Source organism: Procambarus clarkii, chromosome 17 (genome assembly GCF_040958095.1).
Source record: "Procambarus clarkii isolate CNS0578487 chromosome 17, FALCON_Pclarkii_2.0, whole genome shotgun sequence".
Taxonomy (NCBI): domain Eukaryota; kingdom Metazoa; phylum Arthropoda; class Malacostraca; order Decapoda; family Cambaridae; genus Procambarus; species Procambarus clarkii.
The window spans coordinates 44,347,258-44,370,028 of record NC_091166.1 but is presented as its reverse complement, the minus strand read 5'-3'; the positions used below and the strand labels follow the sequence as shown (position 1 = coordinate 44,370,028).

At 39.7% G+C, this 22,771-nt stretch overlaps 1 protein-coding gene across 2 annotated transcripts in view; it reads right to left on the bottom strand.

Moving 5' to 3' along the window:
* Window positions 1-707: 707 nt before the first annotated feature.
* LOC123772509 (zinc finger protein 271) overlaps window positions 708-22,771 on the bottom strand; it is a 34,623-nt gene continuing 12,559 nt past the window's right edge. The window contains exons 1-2 of one of the 2 annotated variants that reach the window (XM_069325913.1): window positions 6,993-8,148; window positions 708-6,161 (exon numbers count right to left, since the gene is read on the bottom strand). In XM_069325913.1, the coding sequence (XP_069182014.1) occupies window positions 2,907-4,298 (1,392 nt within the window). In that variant the 5' untranslated portion in view covers window positions 4,299-6,161; window positions 6,993-8,148 and the 3' untranslated portion in view covers window positions 708-2,906. Of the gene's footprint in view, window positions 6,162-6,992; window positions 8,149-22,771 lie in introns of those variants that run through there. The other variant, XM_045765742.2, reaches the window with a different exon arrangement.

Genomic DNA, 22,771 nt, shown 5'->3' with positions numbered 1-22,771 from the left:
CCGTTCCCCACCCTCCAAAATATTAACTTACAATACATTTTATACTGAATACAATTTTGTTTTCTAACTTCAATACAGTACATATGTTTATCTTACTTTTATGGAGGACTCTTGATGGCGTATGGAAGATGGTGATGAGGGGGGGAGGAGGAGAGGTGTTACTGTTTGAAAGGGGAGCCCCTTTCTATTGTAACATCAGGCAGTGAGGACTTCTCTGGTGTGCACACACTGGCATGTTTTCCCTACATACCACTAGGACCTGCTTGTGGCTCACTGCTTGCTTGTCTTACTAAGAATGTCTAAAAACACTTTTTTTCCCTACATTTTAACACTTGTCTGTAGTAAGACATCACATTGTCATTTAAAAGGTCAATGGAACGGCCTGCTACAGCTTTATCTGGGCGAGTTTTTTCAACAAAACTTTGCAGTTCTTCCCCGTTGCAACCCGTTCTTGCAAATTTAATAAGTCAATATTGACTTATTAAATATGTGCATAGGTGAGATACTTAACATAATAGTTTCCCTTGAAAAGCTTCATAGAAAACACCGACCTTACCTAACCTACTTAGTATGTTAAGATAAGCATCTTATTGCTTCGTAATTACAATTATTACCTAACCTATAATAGGTATAGGTTAAGTAATAATTGTAATTACGAAGCAATAAGATGCTTATCTTAAGATACTAACAAGGTTAGGTAAGGTTGGTGTTTTCTATGAATCTTTTTAAGGGTATCTATTATGTTTAGTATATCACCTATGCACGTAGTTAATAAGTCAATATTGACTTTACGAATTTGCGAGAACGGGTTGCCCTACTTCACACATTTTCTTAATGAGGAAGGGATATCCTCTATTGCCTCAACTCACAACTATTTTCTTAGGTTGAACCTTACCACTGACTTTCTGAGACCCATGGCATGATATATAATAATCAGTTTAATGTTCAAAAAGCAAAATATCACCACAAAAACTGAATTTTTTATAGGCGTGATCATCACTAAGCAGGCAGCTCTAGTAAACTGAGGCAGGTTGGCCCGCGTGACCGGGAACCACGCACTCGGTCAACCCAAACGTGTACCAACAAATATTGTTAGTTGACGACACTATCGTAAGTCGTGTCGCATTTTTCGATCAAATTTACATCATAACTCGAAATTATCGTAAGTCGGGGCAATTGTAAGTCAAGGTGTTACTGTACTGAGTTTACATTAATCCTGGAATATGTTCAGGAATAAAGTATGTATCTGGAGGTCAGTCTTAAAAGTCCTCAAGAGAATAATAGGCCTTAAACCCAATAATCATTTAGTCTTAATAATAAATCCTCATCTATCCCTTTTTTCAAGATGGAAAACCTACTGCAATGTTTATTTGTCTACACAGATGCAAAGACTTCCTCCACCCTCACACCCTGGCTTGGATACTAACATTCATCTAAACAGGGTAATATTCTCTCACGGACCACTCCACCGACTTTTGGTTCAATGGTTCACATGGGGTACTAAAGACAGGGAACACCTGAGCCCATTTGCTGCCCTAACAGATAGGAAAGTGGGGGTTGAAACTATGTACACCAGCCATGAAAATGTAGGACCTAAGAGGGGAGAACTAGATCAAGCTTATGAATAGTCTTTGGAACAATAAAAAGCACTGTAACTTCTTAAAAAGCACTTCTCTACTCCAGCTCTACTCTACTACATTATTGAAATTTAGTAGTACTTAATTACTATCGAATGCTATTGTTTTCCCATCAGAAGTTTCATGTCTTTCTAGACTTAATTTACATGAAAAGTATTTAGACACAGAGCACTGACACTGCTTTTGTTACATGAATCTTGAAGTGTCTCATTAGATGTGATTTGACTCTTAGACAACCGTTATGGTCAATTGCTGATTTACAGGTTAATGCAGTTATCATCATATGAAGATTTAACAAATTATTGTCAGGGTTTTACATGTATAATGCAAATATGGACATACTAATAGGTTTATGTGGAAGTAATGAAGTTTACCTTGACCCGGGAAAAAATCCTGCTACCATTTCATGGTACAAATGCTGTTATCATCATATGAAGATTTAACAAATTATTGTCTGGATTTTACATGTATAATGCAAATATGGATATACTAATAGGTTTATGTGGATGTAATGAAGTTTACCTTGACCCGGGAAAAAATCCTGCTACCATTTCATGGTACAAATGCAGTTATCATCATGAATTACTAGGAGAATGAGGTCATCATCATATGATGATTCAAACCTCAGTCTCTGTCAGTTTCCATGGTGAAGTGGTAAAACACTAGCCTGGCATTTCGCAAGCATTTTTGGCGTCAATCTTTAATTGTAGCCTCTGTTTACCCAACAGTAAAATGGGTACCGCGTTCTTAAATGATTTGGCAGGTCATATTCCGGGGAACATAGGATTAAGGACTTGCCCAAAATGCTATGCATGCTAGTGGCTTTACAAGAATGTAAGCACTCTTGTTTAGAGTGTATAAATAATAATAATAATAATAATAATAATAAACAATTATTGTATGGGTCATACATGTACAGTATAATGCTAATATGGATGTACAGTATATATAAAAGCTCTTTGTGGATGTAAATAAAGAAAAACAAGTGGTAAAACAATCAGTAAAACATCGGAGGATAAAACATGAAGCGTTAGCAAAGTTGAGCACCAGGCATTGACAAGTGCCAGAATAGTGTATTACAGAGCACCTCCACCCAGTAAAACGATAAATATTCACTTATTTTTGTATTTTTCTTACATTCTGCATAGAAGTTAATAATTCTATAATGAAAAATTATTTGTTGGCTTTTTTTTTTTATTTTTTGAGCATAATAGTTGAGGTATGAACATTTCTCCATAGCCGTTGTCTAAGGGTTAACTGGAAAGTCTTTTAGACACAATGAACTGTGATATTATTTTTCTCCTTATGAATCTTCTTATGTTTTATTAGAGTTGTTTTCTGTGAAAAGTTTTTTAAACACATCGAACAGTGATATGGTTTTTCTACTGTATGAATCCTCATGTGTGTTATTAGATTTGATTTCTGTGAAAAGTTTTTTAGACACACAGTACACTGATATGGTTTCTTTCCTGTGTGAATCCTCATGTGCAGTATTAGATTTGATTTATGTGAAAAATCTTTCAGACACTCTGAACAATGATATGGTTTTTCTCCTGTATGAATCCTCCTGTGCAATATTAGATTTGATTTAAGTGTGAAGTCTTTTTGACACTCTGAACAGTGATATGGTTTCTCTCCAGTATGAATTCTCATGTGTTTTATTAGACATGATTTACGTGAAAAGTCTTTTAGACACACTGAACAATTATATGGTTTCTCTCCAGTATGAATCCTCATGTGCAATATTAGGTTTGATTTACGTGAAAATTCTTTTAGGCACTCTGAACAGTGATATGGTTTCTCTCCTGTGTGTGTCCTCGTGTGTGTTATTAGAGCTGATTTATCTGAAAAATCTTTTTGACACTCTGAACAGTGATATGGTTTCTCTCCTGAATGAATTCTCATGTGTTTTATTAAACTTGATTTTTCTGAAAAGTCTTTTAGACACTCTGAACAGTGATATGGTTTTTCTCCTGTATGAATCCTCATGTGTTTTATTAGAGTTGATTTCTGTGAAAAGTCTTTTAGACATTCTGAACACTGATGTGATTTATCTAATGTATGAATTTTCATGTGCGTTATTAGATTTGATTTCTGCGAAAAGTCTTTTACACACACTGAACAATGATATGGTTTCTTTCCTGTATGACTCCTCATGTGTGTTATTAGAGCTGATTTAACGGAAAATGCTTTTAGACACTGTGAACAGTGATATGGTTTCTCTCCTGTGTGAATCCTCATGTGTTTTATTAGACTTGATTTCTCTAAAAAGTATTTTACACACTTTAAACAGTGGTATGGTTTTTCTCCTGTATGAATCTTCATGTGTTTCATTAGATTTCCTTTCTGTGAAAAATCTTTTAGACACTCTGAACAGTGATATGGCTTATCTACTGTATGAATCCTCATGTGTGTTATTAGATTTGATTTCTGTGAAAAGTCTTTTTGACACTCTGAACAGTGATATGGTTTCTCTCCTGTATGAATCCTCATATGGGTTATAAGAGCTGATTTATCTGAAAAGTCTTTTGGACACTTTGGACAGTGATATGGTTTCTCTCCTGTATGAATCCTTGTGTGTTTAATTAGATTTGATTTCTGTGAAAAGTCTTTTAGACATACAGAACAGTGATATGGTTTCTCTTCTGAATGAGCACTCATATTTAACTTTGATACAGTATTTCTGAATGTTTTAAACAATGAATCTTTAACATTGAGTTTTTTCTCTATAAAGTCTTGTATGTTATTATATGATATGCTTTATTATATTGTTTTTGAAAATTCAACACTGATGAGGTTTTTCTTTTGAAGAAATTTGTGTACAGTTTAAAATGTATAGATCTGAAAAGCTATTTAATAGAAAAAATGCTAAATATTATTTAGTATTTTTATTCTACAAATAAAATGTAGGATACAATATTTCATTTGTCTTGAAGACACTGATATTTATCATTACTCCCCAGAGTAAATTCTTGTTTACTTCATAAATATTAGAGAAAAGTCTTAATAACCTTTATTTATGATGTGGTTTTAACCAGCACGAGTTTGTGTGTATTACTAAAGCAAATGTTGTTAAGGATGCCTAATACTTGCATTAATTACATGTCCTACAATCCAAGTTATATACTACCTGGCAGCCAGCGCAGAGCAGCCAGGTTATGAAGCGTTACCTCTGCTGTCAACTGACGGCACTGGAGATCAAATAAACTACTGGAAAAAATCCCTTTCTATTTGGTATGAATACAAACAAATTAATTACTTATTAGGACATAAAAGTATGCAAAATTGTACAATACTGTATGTAAGCCACTGGTGTTACTGATTCATAAATAAGAAAATATTGTGCTGTATATTGTATAATATGCTAGACTTTAAATATACTGTACAATATTTCCTGTGAATTAGTTAATATGAAAGCATTTACAAACAAATGCACTTGCATATGCAGCAAAATTAACATCTGTGGATGACTTTAAAACATACCAAACAAATCATGTGACAAGATTTTCTTTTTAATTTTTCAAAATCATACCTTTTAACTTTGTATCACTTCCAGAGAAAATACATATTATATATATTTCTTTTAGTGTACTGAGGAATATCTTATTATACATATAGCTGCAGCACAAGGATCAAGCATAATATGGGACCTTATGTGGCTTGTCATTTGTGTGAATATGTGTGTGTCTTCTATATTTACAAGAATATACCTATCAGGTGTACCATGTACATGTCAGATTTTTATATTTATATTTAATATATCAAATCCACTATACCCTCATGTCAAGAAAGAAATAATTTCTGAACACTAAGAGCACTGATATTTTATCTTATCTAGATAACCCTATCAAGTTTAAGATCAAATTACCTAAAATAAGAATCTATATTTACTATATAGTATATGGATTTTTGTTCATTTTTTCTCTTACAAAACATACAAAAGTTCATTTAGGAGAAATAGTGTCTAATGTTTTGGAATGGGAAAATATTTATATTAACTTACTGTGACACTAAGAACCAAGAATAAACTTATCCTGCCAAAAAATCATTTACATAACCTTGAAATGTTTTCTAACCAAATAAAATTAAGAAACATATTTAATACTTACACACAATTTGTTATCAATAAATAGTGAGATCGTAATATATATGATACACTAGATTTGTATTTAAATACACATATTTCCCATAGTAGCACAGTGTATCAGATGTTGATAACAGATGTACAGACAACTCTTCAGATGAAAAACGCTTTACTACAATAGGTGATAAGGCACCACATGACACTATCTGAAGGTGTTGAGAAAACATCCATCCACAAGATGTTGCAGATGTGGATGTAATAATTCAGATGTTTAAATGGTCTCAAGGCAAAGTCTTACCCCACATGTAGTATTTCTGACACAGTAATGAGTTTCACGACACTGCTGATGACCTGATCGTGTATGCAGTATTTCTGACATATGAGCTCTAGTGCCAGCAAGTGTTGGAACTGCAAATGTTGCTGTTGTTCTGACTTCTGGACTGCAAAAGAAAACATTGAGATATCATCAGGTCTTTTAAGTCAACAAATATATACAAAGTACAGAATCTTTGACAATAAATAACAATTTGTCTCACAAAGTACACGATAAAATTGATGGAATCATACAATGGGAATACAATTGGTGTTTCCAAACAAACCTGACAAAGCCAACAATCATATATTTCTGTAACAAATGAGAAAGCACAGCTCCACTAAAACTCTATCCACAATCTCCCACATCCATATTCATACCTGTCTCACCAACAAAAATAAAAACTTACAAATACACACAAATATCACCCCAAAGCATGAAATCACACAGAAATCACTTTAACAACTATACAGACTAAGACATTCACAAACATGGGTGAAGATACACTTATACAAAGCTCTAATATACCCACTCATCCCTAGCATCAAAAACATCAAATGAAACTACAAGGAATACAAAGTAGAAATGGGTCTTCAACACATACTGGCAGGACTTCATCAGTGAAAACATCATTAAATATACAAGCACTCAGTACATACTGGAAAACCCTAGCCAACAAACAAAAACAAAGACAAAACACAATATGAACACCACACATTTTGAAATTTTGAAAAAGGTATAGCAGACAAATGTATTACAGAACCAGGCCTATTCTATAAATTTATTAAAAGTAAACTGCAAGTAAAGGACAATATTCAGAGGTTGAAAATGGGAAACAGATTCACAGAAAATGAAAAGGAAATGTGTGAAACATTACCCACTTAACTGCGCCAACCGAGTATTCTCGGTTAGTGGGAAACTACGTCAACCGAGAAAACTCTCTTTGATTTTTTCGTACCCATTCTAAATGTGTGCGAGGTTGGTTGTGTACGAAAGAGACTCTTAGGACCTCCAGTGAAATGCAGCCATCTTGGAAAAAATTCCCAGAATGCCCTAGGGCTGCTGGCTGGTTGATGGCTGGGTTAGTACTGAATGAGCAACCATGGGTGGAGCACGCACCTCTGGGTCCCAAACAGCTATCCGACGCAGTGTTGAAAGATTGCGCTCTGTCGGTGAAATTCAAACCTTATTGTTTGAAGAACATAAGGGTCATAATATTGGTGAAGCTAGGTGCAATAAGGACCTAACACAAATGTCGGATGCAAGTGATGCAGCACCTATGAGGACGATACAGCGAGCGTATCCAATTGTAGCTCTGAGTGCCACCCTGGCCCACCTATGATATTTCCAATTTATTTAGATGATACATAGATGAATCGTTTTCTGTGTTCAGCGATGATGCATCTGATACAAGTAGCATAGATGAACAGTGTTAGCGGCTTCCATGGTGGTGTTTTCCATAGATATTTTCAAGAATAGCTGAATCTTTTTTTTTTTTTTTTTTTTTTTTTTTTTAGATATATACAAGAGTTGTTTACATTCTTGTACAGCCACTAGTACGTGTAGCATTTCGGGCAGGTCCCTGGAATACGATCCCCTGTCGCGAAGAATCGTTTTTTCATTCAAGTACACATTTTACTGTTGCGTTAAACAGAGGCTACAGTTAAGGAATTGCGCCCAGTAAATCCTCCCCGGCCAGGATACGCTATACCATGACATAGCGCTCGCGGAACGCCAGGCGAGTGTCTTACCACTACACCACGGAGACTGTTAAGTCTTGACTGACGGACACTCTTTGAGGCAGGATGAATCTTTTCCTGTGTGGAACCTTACAAAGCAATCTTTTCCCGACTATCTTACAAATTGATCTTTTCCTGTAATCTTTTCAAGACTACCTAATGTTTTACAAGCTTGGCTACATACCACCTACAGGTACTAATGCCAAGGGTGTACGTGAGTGCGTTATTTGCAAGCACACAGAACGAAGAAACGGGAAGCGAAAATCTATCTGTACCTGGTGCAATGAGACCGAAGTCGCGCTGTGTACCATGGACTACTACGTTGATTATTACTCACTTCCGAAGTACTGAGTGTGTAATACAGTGTGTTACTGTATGTGTGTGAATAGTGTATATAGTGTGTGAAATTGTACATATTGTAATTTTAGTGAATTTTTAACAAGTAATATTGCGACAATATACATTTATCGTGAACACATTACTAACACATGTATCACAGTTTCATGGAACATTATGAACGTTCAACTCTATACAGGTATATATATATTGTAAAGGACACAAATATGCATCATATACGATAAAAAACAAATAAAACCGCATTGGAAATACATAGAACAAATAATTGAAAATATATTTGTGGCAACACTCGGTGCTAGAATGGCCCGCGCGACCGTGTCTGGGCGAGTCGCGCACAGGCAACCAACCCCTGATGACGTCACAGTGCACCTTGTCCACGTCCCCACAGCCAAAGTAAGTGGAATTTGGTATTTATTTTTATACAGACATGTTCAGGGAAGGGAATTTATCATTTTATGAAGAAAAAAGATTTTTAGGGAACACTTTATTTCATGCGCACAGGGGGAATTTCACAATAAACTCGGCACAGTACGGTGGTTAAACAAACAGTTCCAAAGTGTGTGCAAAATGAAAGCTTCAGAAAACCAGACTCAGTAAGAAAAAATTACTGATTGAGCTTCAACTGTAGTGCCTCAGGAATTCTTGGGAGTTCAGTGGAATCCCAGGCTGCATTGATTTTGACCATGTTGTGACATGGTGGTCTAGGGAGTTAGCTTGGGAGTACCAAGTGAGCAGGTTTGAATCCTCCTCATGGCTCTTACTGATTTTCTCATTCTTACATCACGTTAATGTGATTTAATTGTGTACAGACACAATACTTCCAAAGAACAACAGAGCACAGAGAGGTGTCTAGAGACGAAGTGAAAAAATTGCTCAAGGAGCAAAGTAAGAACAAAGCAATTGGCCCAGATGGAGTTTCACCTTGGTTTCTAAGAGAATGCATACCTAAGCTCAGAATTCCACTTCAATTAATTTTTTAGGAATCCATGTACATAGGAGTCATAGCATATGTGTGGAAAAATGCTAACTTAGTTCCAATCTACAAAAGTGCAGCAGGGAAGATCTCTTTAATTTTATACCTGAATCATTGACAAGTGTAATAGTCAAAATATTAGAACACCTGGGTAGAAAATGGGTAGAACACCTGGAGAAAAATTATATAATGACAGACAGACAGTATGATTTTCAATCTGGAAGATCCTGAGTAGCGAATTTACTTAGTTTCTATAATAGAGCCACATCGATTTTACAGGAAAGAGATGGTTGGGTTGATTGCATCTATCTGGACTTAAAAAAAATAAAAAGGCTTTTGACAGAGTTCCACATAAGAGGTTGTTCTGGAAACTGGAACATACTGGAAGAGTGACAGGGAGGCTTCTAACATTAACTGACAGAAAAATAAGGGCAGTAATCAGAGGCAATGTATTTAACTGGAGAAATGTCAAGAGTGGTCTACCGGGTTCAGTTCTTGCACAGGTAATGTTCATTGTCCATATAAATGACCTCCAGAAGGAATACAGAATTATATGAACATATTTGCTGATGATGCTAAGATACAGTGGAACCTAGAGTGAAGAGCAGCTCCAGTTACGAGCATTTCGAGTAACGAGCAAGCCACTCGCAGAAAATATGTCTCAACTGATGAGCTTTCCCTCGATTAACGAGCATTCCTGCTGGTTCTCGGAGACCTCAGATGACAGTTTTGTTGTTGTTTCACAAGACGAGTTTTCCACATGATGAGCTCGGTGCCGGTCGGATTAAACTCGTTAATTGAAGTGCCACTGTACTAGGGAAGATAAATAATGTAGATGACTGGCATGCCCTTCAAGAAGAACTAGATAAAATAAGTGTATGAAGCACCACTTGGCAAATGGAATTTAATGTGAATAAAACCAGCGTTGAATGTAATGAAACGCCATTTTCTGGGTGAGTCCCGGAGGCTCCCCGGAGCTATCCCAGGCTGATATGCTAATGTCAGACTTTGGCATCAGTCATGTGTATGGAGTTCTTAGGCCTACCGGGGACCACGGCCAGAACCGGGCCCCCTCAGAGAGGCAAGGGGAGCAATGGCCTATAGAAGCCCCCGTGTAGTTGGAAGCATTCTATGTCTGCCATCGACCGGAACAGGCACCCAGAAAGGTAAGCGCCCCAAAACAAACCCCTATTCTGGTTAAAATTGCTACCTAATACCGAACTAGTGGATAGAACTCCCCAACCGAAAACGAGCAAATTAGTGTGACGTCACACACTGCCGCGCCGCTGTCTGCGCAGCTCCCCCCTCCCCGGGAGGGGGAAGGGGGAGCCCCAGACCCCCCGCGCCGGCTACCCACACCTCAGTTCTTGAGGCTGGATGTCAAAAACGCGAAAAAACCGCCGACCGGAGGGAGGGAGGGATGCCGGGGAGCCTCCGGGACTCGCCCAGAAAATGGCGTTTCATTACATTCAACGCTGGTTTTCTGGGGGGAGCCCCGTCGGCTCCCCGGAGCTAACTACCCACAGACAGAAAAAGAGGGACTTACCCGGGAGGCGGTCGTCGCTCACCCCTCAACTCGAAGCCGAGACAACTGGCTGCAACCGCCGACCCAAAGCAACACAGGCCCGACGAGGGCCAGGGACATTCACAAGGTAACGAGCAGCCAGGACCCTGTTCGACCGCCAAAATCCCCGCGCCCGAATATCAGACCAAGACATATTCCCAAAGACGGCAGCAAGAGCCGCGAACTTACGAACGTCATGGGCACGGGGATAGACCGCAGGCTGGCTAGACCTAATAACCCTGCGGACGACCTGAGAGACCCGAACCCGCGAACAGGGAAGAAGGGAAACCGGATCAACCCACAGCGCGTCCCCGGACACAGAAGCTGTGGCGCGCAAATAACGGCGAAGCGCCGCAACCGAGACACAAAACATGATGCACCCCCAAAACTAACACCACACTCAAAGCACAGTGCAGTAGCGACACCGGAGCCAGAGCACACGACCATCGCCTATAGCATCAGCCTCAAGAACTGAGGTGTGGGTAGCCGGCGCGGGGGGTCTGGGGCTCCCCCTTCCCCCTCCCGGGGAGGGGGGAGCTGCGCAGACAGCGGCGCGGCAGTGTGTGACGTCACACTAATTTGCTTGTTTTCGGTTGGGGAGTTCTATCCACTAGTTCGGTATTAGGTAGCAATTTTAACCAGAATAGGGGTTTGTTTTGGGGCGCTTACCTTTCTGGGTGCCTGTTCCGGTCGATGGCAGACATAGAATGCTTCCAACTACACGGGGGCTTCTATAGGCCATTGCTCCCCTTGCCTCTCTGAGGGGGCCCGGTTCTGGCCGTGGTCCCCGGTAGGCCTAAGAACTCCATACACATGACTGATGCCAAAGTCTGACATTAGCATATCAGCCTGGGATAGCTCCGGGGAGCCGACGGGGCTCCCCCCAGAAATACCATGTTATGAAATGTGGAATAGAGGAAAACAGACCACACACAACCTACAAATTATGTAACAAAAGCTTTAAAACATTCTGATAAAGAAAGATATCTAGAGGGTGAACAAATCCATATTTGTTCACACAGTTCACACAGAGATCCCACTAACGTGATGCATCACGTTAGTGAGATCTCTGTGTGTCCAGAGGGTGTTCTAGATAAAAAAAAAACTATCACCTGAGGACCACATAAACTACATTGTGTGAGGAGCCTATGCTACATTTTCCAATTTCAGAAATGCTTTTAAATACATGGATAGTGAAATACTAAAGAAATTGTTCAAGACTTTTGTGAGATCAAAGCTGGAATATGCAGTGATTGTATGGTGCCCATATCTTAAGAAGCACATCAACAAACTGGAGAAGGAGCAAAGACATGCAACTAAAGAGTTAGCAAAACTGAAAGACAAGAACTATGAGAAGAGGTTAGAGGCATTAACTCTGCCAAAATTAGAAGATAGAAGAAAAAGAGGCAATATGATCATACATACAAAATAGTAAAAGGAATCAACAAAATTGATAGGGTAGAATTCCTGAGACCTGGAACTTCAAGAACAAGAGGTCATAGATTTAAACTAACTAAACAAAACTACTAAACAAAGAAATATAAGAAAATTCACTTTCACAAGCAGAGTGGTTGACAGTTAGAACAAGTTAAGCGAGAAAGTGGTGGAGGCCAAAACCATCAATAGTTTCAAAGCATTATTTGACAAAGAGTGCTAGGAAGATGGGACACCATGAGCGTAGCTGTCATCCTGTAACTACACTTGGGTAATAATACAACTTTCCTCAATGACACAATTAAAAGAACCTTAAACACCAGAAAATCCCTTTAACAGAATACCTGTCTTAACACTGTAGCAGGCATCCATCAGTCACAGGAGACTATGGATTTGCACTCTGGTTGTCAGCCTGGAGTGGCCTCTCCAGAGCATAAAGCCAGGGTAGGTTGATATGAGGGGGAGAAGCTGTCACCTATGCAGCAGCTCCCCCCCCCCTCCACAGCGCCAAAAGTCTCCAATGGAAAGGCAAATGCCAATACGATTAGTTTCAGCGCAATCACAGTAACTGTCAGAATGAGGTTGAAGGTACCAACAAACTGCCCTAGGGGCTCCAGCTCCGGAGTTTACTTCGAAGTTGGTAAAAGAAGGCATAGGGACTCCAAACCCAGAGACTGCCATGGTCGGGGCCAGAGAAGAACTACCACAGCATGGGCAAGAATCACCCCAGCCTCCTGAAGCAGAGCTCGGGCCGCACGAGCCCCTGTAGGTGGATGTCTGAGCCCCTCACCTACGGTTCGAAATGGAGATCGTCACAGCCTCTTTTCACCCGAGGCCGATTTCCTTCATGACCCAGCAGAAGGAAGAGTATTAATTATTAATTACAACAATTACTATAATAATTATTATTATAGTAATAATATAATTAACACTACAACCCAAATATACAAACTAAACACGAAATGAAAAATGAAATACTGTACAGGAAACGAGGCACAATCAGATCAAATAATAGAAGAAAAAACATGTAAAGGATCTGGAAATTATGATACCTGATGACCCAAAGTTTATTGACCATAACCAAGCAAATAAAGTGTCAGCCAGAAAAATGATTGGATGGATTATGAGAACATTCAAATCCAGGGATCCAACCACAATTTTAATACTGTATTATTGAAATCACTGGTGTTGTCCCACCTTGAGTACTACTCATTACTCACTTACCCTATCATAGCAGGAGAGATTTCTGAAAAGAGGAAATACAGAGAACATATATGGCAAAACACGATAAAGCACCTAAATTATTGGGACCTTTTCAAAGCTCTCAAAATGTATTTCCTGGAAAGGAGACGAGGTGCCTACCTGTTGACGATTTTTGGGATCAGTGTTCCCACGGCCCAGTCTCTGACAAGCCCTCCTAGTTGGTGGTTTGATCAACCAGGCTGTGCGATGCAGTTGCTTGCAGCCTGACATAAGAATCACAGCCTGGTTGATCAGGTATCCTTTGAAGGAGTATCAGATAATATATACAGTAGTACCTCGAATAACGATCGCCTCAAATGGCGAACATTTTGGGTAACGACTGACAGATCGCCGACAATTCGTCTCATATGGTGACCGCTCGTTTGAATAACGATGACACCACATGGTGGGGTCGCGCTGCTTCTTGCACATTCTCAAATGCCTCCGACAATACAAATAAATTATGTTGTTTTTGTTTAACCCTTAAAGTGCGCATCACTTCATATGAAGTGTAAATCGTTTTACCAGTCAACTGCGCTTCACTTCATATGAAGTGTATGGGTACCGCGCACGATTTGAATGGCCCGCGGTGTAGCTGGGGGTCCCATACGCTGCCCAGGGGCTCTAGTAAACAGCGGCCATTTTGAAAAAAATTCCCGCTCACGATCCGAAGGCATGGGAGGCCTCAGTTTAGCGAGAGTCACCATGGCGAGCGCACGGTCAAACGCCTCACGGGCACGCACCACTAAGTCCCTCACCCCAGAGCAAATACCCCACGAATTATTCTCTGAAGGTGAAGAAAGTGTGTTTGACGATTCAGACAACGATGAGGATTATACACAGTTGTCGGGTGATAGTAGCAGCAGCAGTGAAAGTGAGAATGACCGCCATGCCATGGCGAGGCCTATATGCTCACCGATGCCTCCTCGCCCAGTTTCTACCCCAATTCTACCACGACCTCACAGTTCCTGTGGATATTTTCTGTTTGAGGGTGACGAGTCAGAGGGAGGTGACTCCTTTTCTGGGTTTAGTGACTCAGATCAAAGTTTTATTGAGCCTGTGGCTGGTACCAGTGGTGTAACTGGGCGAGAAATTGTCGCGTCAGCAGCATCTCGCCCGGCCAAGCGCCACCGCATGGCACCACATGAGGGACCAAGACCCTCGTGTTCACGTGCATCCACCTCACGTGCACCCACCTCACGTGCACCCACCTCACGTGCACGTAGCCGCCGTGCTTCTCGCAGACGGTATTCAGCTCCTGGTCGCCGGTATGCATCGCTTCCTCGCCGTCTTTCCTCTGCATCTCGCAGGACGCCTGGTGTACTTGAGTGGAGTGATGGTGACGATTTTATTCCTAATATTCCTCACTTTGACGATAATGATGTAGGGATTACAAACCTTTTCCCTAATCAAGGTGAGGACATGGCTGAGATGGAATATTTTACAGCATTCTATGATGAACCACTCATGGAATACATTGTACACCAAACGAACCTGCATGCTGCTTACCTGATTGAGAGGGAAATCACAGAATTTTCACGACTGCAGCGTTGGAAAAATACCACAGTGGCGGAAATGTATGTGTTTTTGGCACTCTGTTTGTTGATGAAGCACTGTCACAAACATGCAATAAATGACTATTGGAGCAAGGACAAGACAATACCAACACCTTTATTCGGGAAATATATGTCACGAGACAGGTTTCAGATACTCCTCAGGTGTCTACATTTTGGAAGTGTTCAGGACCGAACACCTGATGATAGACTGTGGCGAGTGAGGCACTACATGAACGATGTTATTGGAAAATTCAGAGATTTTTACGTACCAGCACAGAAGCTGGTGGTTGATGAATCTCTCATACTTTTCAAGGGACGTGTTCCATTCAAACAGTACATTCCCTCAAAACGAAACCGATTTGGCCTGAATTTTTTTGTTCTTTGTGATTGTGAGACAGGATACGTGTTACACATGATTCTGTACTCGGCTAGTGATGTAGACATTCCCGGTAACGCCGAACATGGATTCTCGGGGAGTGTAGTGAAGACCATCATGGCTCCGTGGATGAACAAGGGACACATTTTATACACAGATAATTACTATACAAGTCCCTTGCTAGCTCGGTTCTTGCTAGAAAATAGAACCGGATTGGTTGGTACAGTAAAGCCACAACGAAGGGAAATGCCTGTGTTTGACAACGACATTGCAGTCAGAGAAGGAAAAGTGATAACATTCTGTCAGTTCGGTGGAAAGACAAAAAGAGAGGTGAACTTGTTGACAACAATTCATGATGGAACAATGGTGAACAGTGGGAAAGTGAGCCATAAAACAAACGCACCACTATATAAGCCAGACTGTGTTTTAGACTATAATATCAACATGCGGTTGATTGATAAATCAGACATGATGATTGGCACTGCAGAGTGTGTGCGGAAGACATGTAGGTGGACGAAAAAAGTGTTCTTCCATCTTGTGGACATAAGCATGCTGAACTGTTTCAACATGTACCTTGTGAGAACTGGACGTAAGCCCACTTTCCGTGACTTTGTATTTGATGCTGCAATACAGTTATTAGGAAAGTTTGCAAAAGATGTCCCAGGTATTCAGCGGCCCATCATAAACCCACTGTAGCAGCATGCTGGTACTCCACGCCTCGCTCACACTGAAGGCTTCCTAGCACACAAACTTAAGTATTTGCCACCTGGTGTGAAGCGTGCAATAGCCCAACGTGATTGCTTGGTGTGTAAAACAACGACACGTAGAGACAAGAAACGGAAGCTTGTGCAAACATGGTGTGAAACGTGTGGTATCCCATTATGTGCTGTCGACTGCTTCAATGACTACCACAGTCTAGAAATCTTCTAAGTGTGCTTCAAAGTGTGTATAGCGTGTGCGAGTGTGTAAATATGTAAACATATAAGCAGATAGCGTGTGCGTGTGTGTAAATATATACAAATATAAGCAGAACATACAATATAATAGACTGTAATGACATATTATATTGCCGTAATTGAAAACATTTGTGTGCGCCTGTGTATACTCAAATATGCAACAATTATTGATACAAAATATGTTCAAACAGTATTTGAAACACAATTAGTGAAAAAAAATTAGATAAAATGTGCTTAGACATTGTAAATAAATAGCGCGAAAATATATTTGTGGCAACTCTGGCTGTTTGAGGACCGCGCGCAACACCTCCCGGGCGTGTACTGCATGAGCGAACATGCAGATTGTAATTACCTAAGTGTAGTTACAGGATGAGAGCTACGCTCGTGGTGTCCCGTCTTCCCAGCACTCTTTGTCATATAACGCTTTGAAACTACTGACGGTCTTGGCCTCCACCACCTTCTCACTTAACTTGTTCCAACCGTCTACCACTCTATTTGCGAAGGTGAATTTTCTTATATTTCTTCGGCATCTGTGTTTAGCTAGTTTAAATCTATGACCTCTTGTTCTTGAAATTCCAGGTCTCAGAAAGTCTTCCCTGTCGATTTTATCAATTCCTGTTACTATTTTGTATGTAGTGATCATATCACCTCTTTTTCTTCTGTCTTCTAGTTTTGGCATATTTAATGCTTCTAACCTCTCCTCGTAGCTCTTGCCCTTCAGTTCTGGGAGCCACTTAGTAGCATGTCTTTGCACCTTTTCCAGTTTGTTGATGTGCTTCTTAAGATATGGGCACCACACAACAGCTGCATATTCTAGCTTTGGCCTAACAAAAGTCATGAACAATTTCTTTAGTATATCGCCATCCATGTATTTAAATGCAATTCTGAAGTTAGAAAGCATAGCATAGGCTCCTTGCACAATATTCTTTATGTGGTCCTCAGGTGATAGTTTTCTATCTAGAACCACTCCTAGATCTCTTTCTTTATCTGAATTCTTTAAAGATTTCTCACATAATATATAGGTTGTGTGGGGTCTATGTTCTCCTATTCCACATTCCATAACATGACATTTATTAACATTAAATTCCATTTGCCAAGTGGTGCTCCATATACTTATTTTGTCCAGGTCTTCTTGAAGGGCATGACAGTCATCTAAATTTCTTATCCTTCCTATTATCTTAGCATCATCAGCAAACATGTTCATATAATTCTGTATACCAACTGGTAGATCATTTATGTACACAATAAACATCACTGGTGCAAGAACTGAACCCTGTGGTACTCCACTTGTGACATTTCTCCATTCCGATACATTGCCTCTGATTACTGCCCTCATTTTTCTATCAGTCAGAAAATTTTTCATCCATGATAGAAGCTTACCTGTCACCCCTCCAATATTTTCCAGTTTCCAGAACAACCTCTTATGTGGAACTCTGTCGAAAGCCTTTTTTAGGTCCAGATAGATGCAGTCAACCCAACCATCTCTTTCCTGTAATATCTCTGAGGCTCGATCATAGAAACTGAGTAAATTCGATACACAGGATCTTCCAGATCGAAAACCATACTGTCTGTCTGATATTATATCATTTCTCTCTAGGTGTTCTACCCATTTAGTTTTGATTAGTTTTTCCAATACTTTCACTATTACACTTGTCAATGATACAGGTCTATAATTGAGGGGGTCTTCCCTGCTGCCACTTTTGTAGATTGGAACTATGTTAGCCTGTTTCCACCCGTCTGCTACGATTCCTGTACACAGGGATGCCTGAAAGATCAGGTGAAGTGGAATGCTGAGCTCAGATGCACATTCTCTCAGAACCCATGGTTAAACGCCATCTGGGCCAGCTGCTTTGTTCTTACCGAGCTCCTTGAGCATTTTTTCCACTTCGTCTCTAGACACCTCTATGTGTTCTATGTTGTTCTCTGGAATTCTTATTGTATCTGGTTCCCTAAAGATTTCATTTTGTACAAACACACTTTGGAACTTTTCGTTTAGTGTTTCACACATTTCCTTTTCATCTTCCGTGAATCTATTTCCCATTTTCAACCTCTGAATATTATCCTTTACCTGCAATTTGTTGTTTATGAATTTATAGAATAGACCTGGTTCTGTTTTACATTTGTCCGCAATCCCTTTTTCAAAATTTCTTTCTGCCTCTCTCCTCACTGCCGTGTAGTTGTTTCTCGCATCTTTGTATCGCTGGTATGTTTGGGGGTTCGGCCTCTTCCTGTATTGATTCCATTTTTGTGTCTTTCGGTCTCTAGCCCTCTCGCAATTTTTATTGAACCAATCCTGTTTCCTAGTTCTGCATCTCTGTTTTGGTATAAATTTTTTTGTGCCTTTATCATATATTTCACAAAACTTGCCATACATCTCATTCACTTCCTTGCCTAGCATCAAGTCTGTCCAATTATACTCACTAAAAAAATTTCTAAGGTCACCATAATGTCCTCTCCTGAAGTCTGGTTTTTCAACTGCTTCAACCTCCTTATTTTCTTCCAGCTTATAACGCATTGCATACTTTATTCCCAAAAAGACATGGTCACTTTTACTCAAGGGAGGAAGGTACTGAATGTCAAATATCTCTTCCTCCTTCCTGGTAAATATCAAATCTAGCATGGAGGGAACGTCCCCTTCCCTCATCCTCGTAGCTTGTTTAACATGTTGATACAAGAATGTTTCCAGGATGAGGTCTACAAATTTACAGGTCCAAAAATCTTCTGTTTTAGCTTCATATGCTTCCCAGTCTATGGATTTCAAGTTGAAGTCACCGACTATCAACAGTCGTGATCTATCGTTATCCGCTCTCGCTATAATCTCTCTCATTATTGTTATAAGACCTTCACGTTTACTATCTAGCTCCTCCTTTGACCATGTGCTGCTTGGCGGTGGACTATATGCATTTATCATCATTAGTTTATCATCCTCATAGCAGATCTCTAGTGCTATTATGTCAACTTCTTGTGGATTGGCAGTCATTATTTCCTTCACCTTTAGGTGTTCTTTTACCAGCACAGCAACGCCACCGCCTTTCCTAATTTTTCTGTCCCGTCTCCAAATTGAGTAGCCCCTTGGGAATATGACCTCATTTAAAATTACATCTTCAAGTTTTGTCTCCGTGAGTGCAACAATGTCTGGTGTCTGCAGCTGTATTACATCACTTAACTCCAGTATCTTCGATCTTACTCCATCTATGTTGGTGTATGCAATCTTCAGGAACTTGATCCCCCTCTCCTTATTCTTCACTCCCCCTCTCTCTATTGATTTTGTTGGTTTGCCTTTATGTACCACTTTACTGGTTTGCCTACCCCTATCACTTTGTAGAAAAAAGAATTTATTTCTTCTTCATTCCTGCTCTCATTTAAATGTTTTGCCTCGGCGAGGTTCAGTTTCAGCTTCTCTCTATCTTCTGTTGAAAGATCTCGTCTTAACGACCACCCTTTCCCATCCTCATCCCTTTGCAATTTTCTAGCATTCCTTAGTACTTCTTCCATCTGTTTGGCACCGTTTAGGGTGATCCTCAAAGGTCGATCTTTCCCTTTTACGTACCTGCCTATTCTCCTGTAGTCGCACACATTCTCTCTGTTTGTAAGACCTTCCACGAGGCCAACAATTTTATCTACTACTTTAGCTTCTTCTACAGCTCTTTCTGACCTAGATGTTATCGCCTTTTCTTTGCAGCCAAAAATGATCAGGGACTTACTCCGATTAACTGTGTTTTGCACCAACTTCGGGTTAGATGCCAATTCTTTCCTCACTTCTAGCCTAATGTTTGTTTTATCTTGGTTGCTGCAGTGTTTGACTTCCTTTACTGCTTCTTCTATTTTTTCCTTCTCCTTGGCCACTTGTGCATAAGTGAGTTGCATATCTTTCTTGCACTGTTCTATTCCCTGTGTAACTTCCTCCATCTGTGCTGACAAAAGCTGTTTCTCCTGTTGAATTTCCTTGCCTAACCTATTGTAGTCATTTATGTTTAAATTTACTTTAACTTCTTCCAAAGCTATTTTTAAGAGTTTATTTTCTTCTTCCATGGCTTTGCAATTTGTTTCCAATTGATTCTTATCCTTGCGCAAGTCTTTCACTAAACCCTCAAGACATAAAACTTTGCTATTCAAATGGTCATTACTTTCTTTCAATTTACTAATTATTTCTACATGAGAGTTCACTATAGTATCTAAATTTACCAACTTGTTATGTAGACTACTAATATCAATGCTTTCTTCATTGAATCCCTCAAAATCAAGCTCTGTTTTGTTTTTCCCCTTGCCAGTGGCCATCTTGAATGTTCTTCTCTGCACTGTAAACACTAGGGCAACTTTTTCTCATCCGATTTTTCACTTCCCTTAGCACTTTCCTGTTATCTCACCTATTTTTCAGGAGCACTATACCTTTATGTTCTCATCACTGTGCTTCTCGGCTCTATTGCAACAAAAGTAAGTACAATAGAATTTTTTTTTATTTTTCCCGTGATCAGTGAACAGAACTTAACAGATTAGCAAAAAAAAAAATTTTTTTTTTTTCAAAATGACATGCGCCTGTGCGGATGGCAGGATATTAGACCCCGAGCATGTTAAGGGTTAAAGATGCTAATGATGCTGGGACATAAAGGGGTGACTGCTGAGATGTTGCAAAGCAATGACTTTTTTGTAGAAAAAAAAATATTTTTTTTTAAAATACAACAAATGTCAAAAAGGTTCGCTCGGTGTTCAGCAGGTAGGCTGCTCCATGTTTCTTAAATAAAAAAATGAAATAAAAAAAAAAAATAAAAAAAAATTAAAAACAGAACAAATGTCAAAAAGGTTAGTTCGGTGGTCACCAGGTAGGCTGAAGTCATTCCAAACAAGGAGAGAGTGGAGAGTCATGGCGGCTCGAGTAGGGTGTGTACACAAGACAACGAGGCCAGTTTTGGAGCCGCAACCCTTAATAAGTGAATCTGAACCCCTCTCCAAGATCAAGATGCATACAGGGTGATCACCTAGGTAAATTTCAAGCACTCCAGTGTCCATTGCTGGTTGACCAAAAGTAGTGGGAGTGTGGCTGCCAAGGTCAGCTGTTGTTTTATCATGGAGTGATTTGGGACTCTGTCTGCCTGTATGCAAGTAACATTATAGTGCAACAACCAGAGCCCTGTTTTGGGTTTAAATCCCTAACCAGCTCATTCCTGACATAAGACTCTGCTAGTTACACTCGCTCCCCTTACTAGTGTTAGTGGGTTTCCCCTGGTGTCACTATGCAGAGGTCTGCTGTATCAGCATCTCTCCCTGCAAAATGACACTGTGTGATGTTGCATGGGAAACTGACGGAAAATCAGTGTCAAATCCAATTCTTTGTGCCTGTCCTGTGTATACTGTGTATATTAGACAAGCTTAATCAGCCAACATAATTTTGTTGGAGGTTGGATTCATGCTCATGGTGGGGTTGGTGGTGGTGGTGGTGCCACAAACAGCATTAGTGTACTCCTGTGGGATGATGGTGATGACTTTGTTCCACAAATATCTACATTTGATGATACAGATGTAGGTGTTAGACATTTTCTCATATATGTGTGAAGATATCTGTGAAAGTGATTATTTTACAGAATATTTTAATGAGATGCTCATGGACCATGTCATTCTGGAAAAGAACAGAAATGCAGGCCAAATTTATTGAAAAGAGGGCATATTGTCGGAAAACCCGACACCATTTAATAATATCAATTCAACAGGCAGATAATATTGCTGCTGTTGTATAAACAAGTTACCCATAGAAAATGTAGCTTGTAGTGGAATTTTTCGTCAATAGAGAACGGGATATCATTGACCCTCATTGACCATCATAAAAACATTACATATAAATTAACTTCAGTATTAATTATCAGTATCAAAATAAAGTAAATGTGACCCTTCTATCACTTATTGACATTGGACAAGGATAGCCAGTAGCGTCAGTCGTGAGGAAGTGGTCAGCCATTGTTTGTTAGACCAGAGTCGTGGAGCAAATTCAGCTCCTATAATTTCTCTTGGATGAAGTGTTATGGAGATCAGAGTAGTGTTCTGCCATCATCAACACGCTGTGAACAACCACAGGGAGAGTGTCTTTCCGAAACCCGTTTATCTAATCATTTCTGGCCATTAATGTTAGTAGATATAGGGCGAGCCGGTTAGAACACAAATGATCGACTCAATAAAGGTAATTAAGTCTTGGTCCTTATCTTATCTATTATACAGTGTTTTCTCTGATATAGCTGTCATATATTAGGATTCCCCTTTGACAGGAACAAGAGGAAGCAAGAAGACTTGGTATATCAGTTATCAGGGTGATGGAAGCTAGCCTCAAACGAGGATAATTTGGTGTCTACATCCTAGTTATACCTGGTGGACTGAGCCTGCTGTACAATAAGATAAGGAACCTCCTCAATGTATACTAATATATATAGTTAATATTGTAGTTTGATTGGCTGCATATATATAAATTTAATATAAACCCCCCCTAATGTGTAAGGATCGATTTGTGAGATTATTGCAGAAATACAGTCCACTTAACATCATACAAATTGCTAT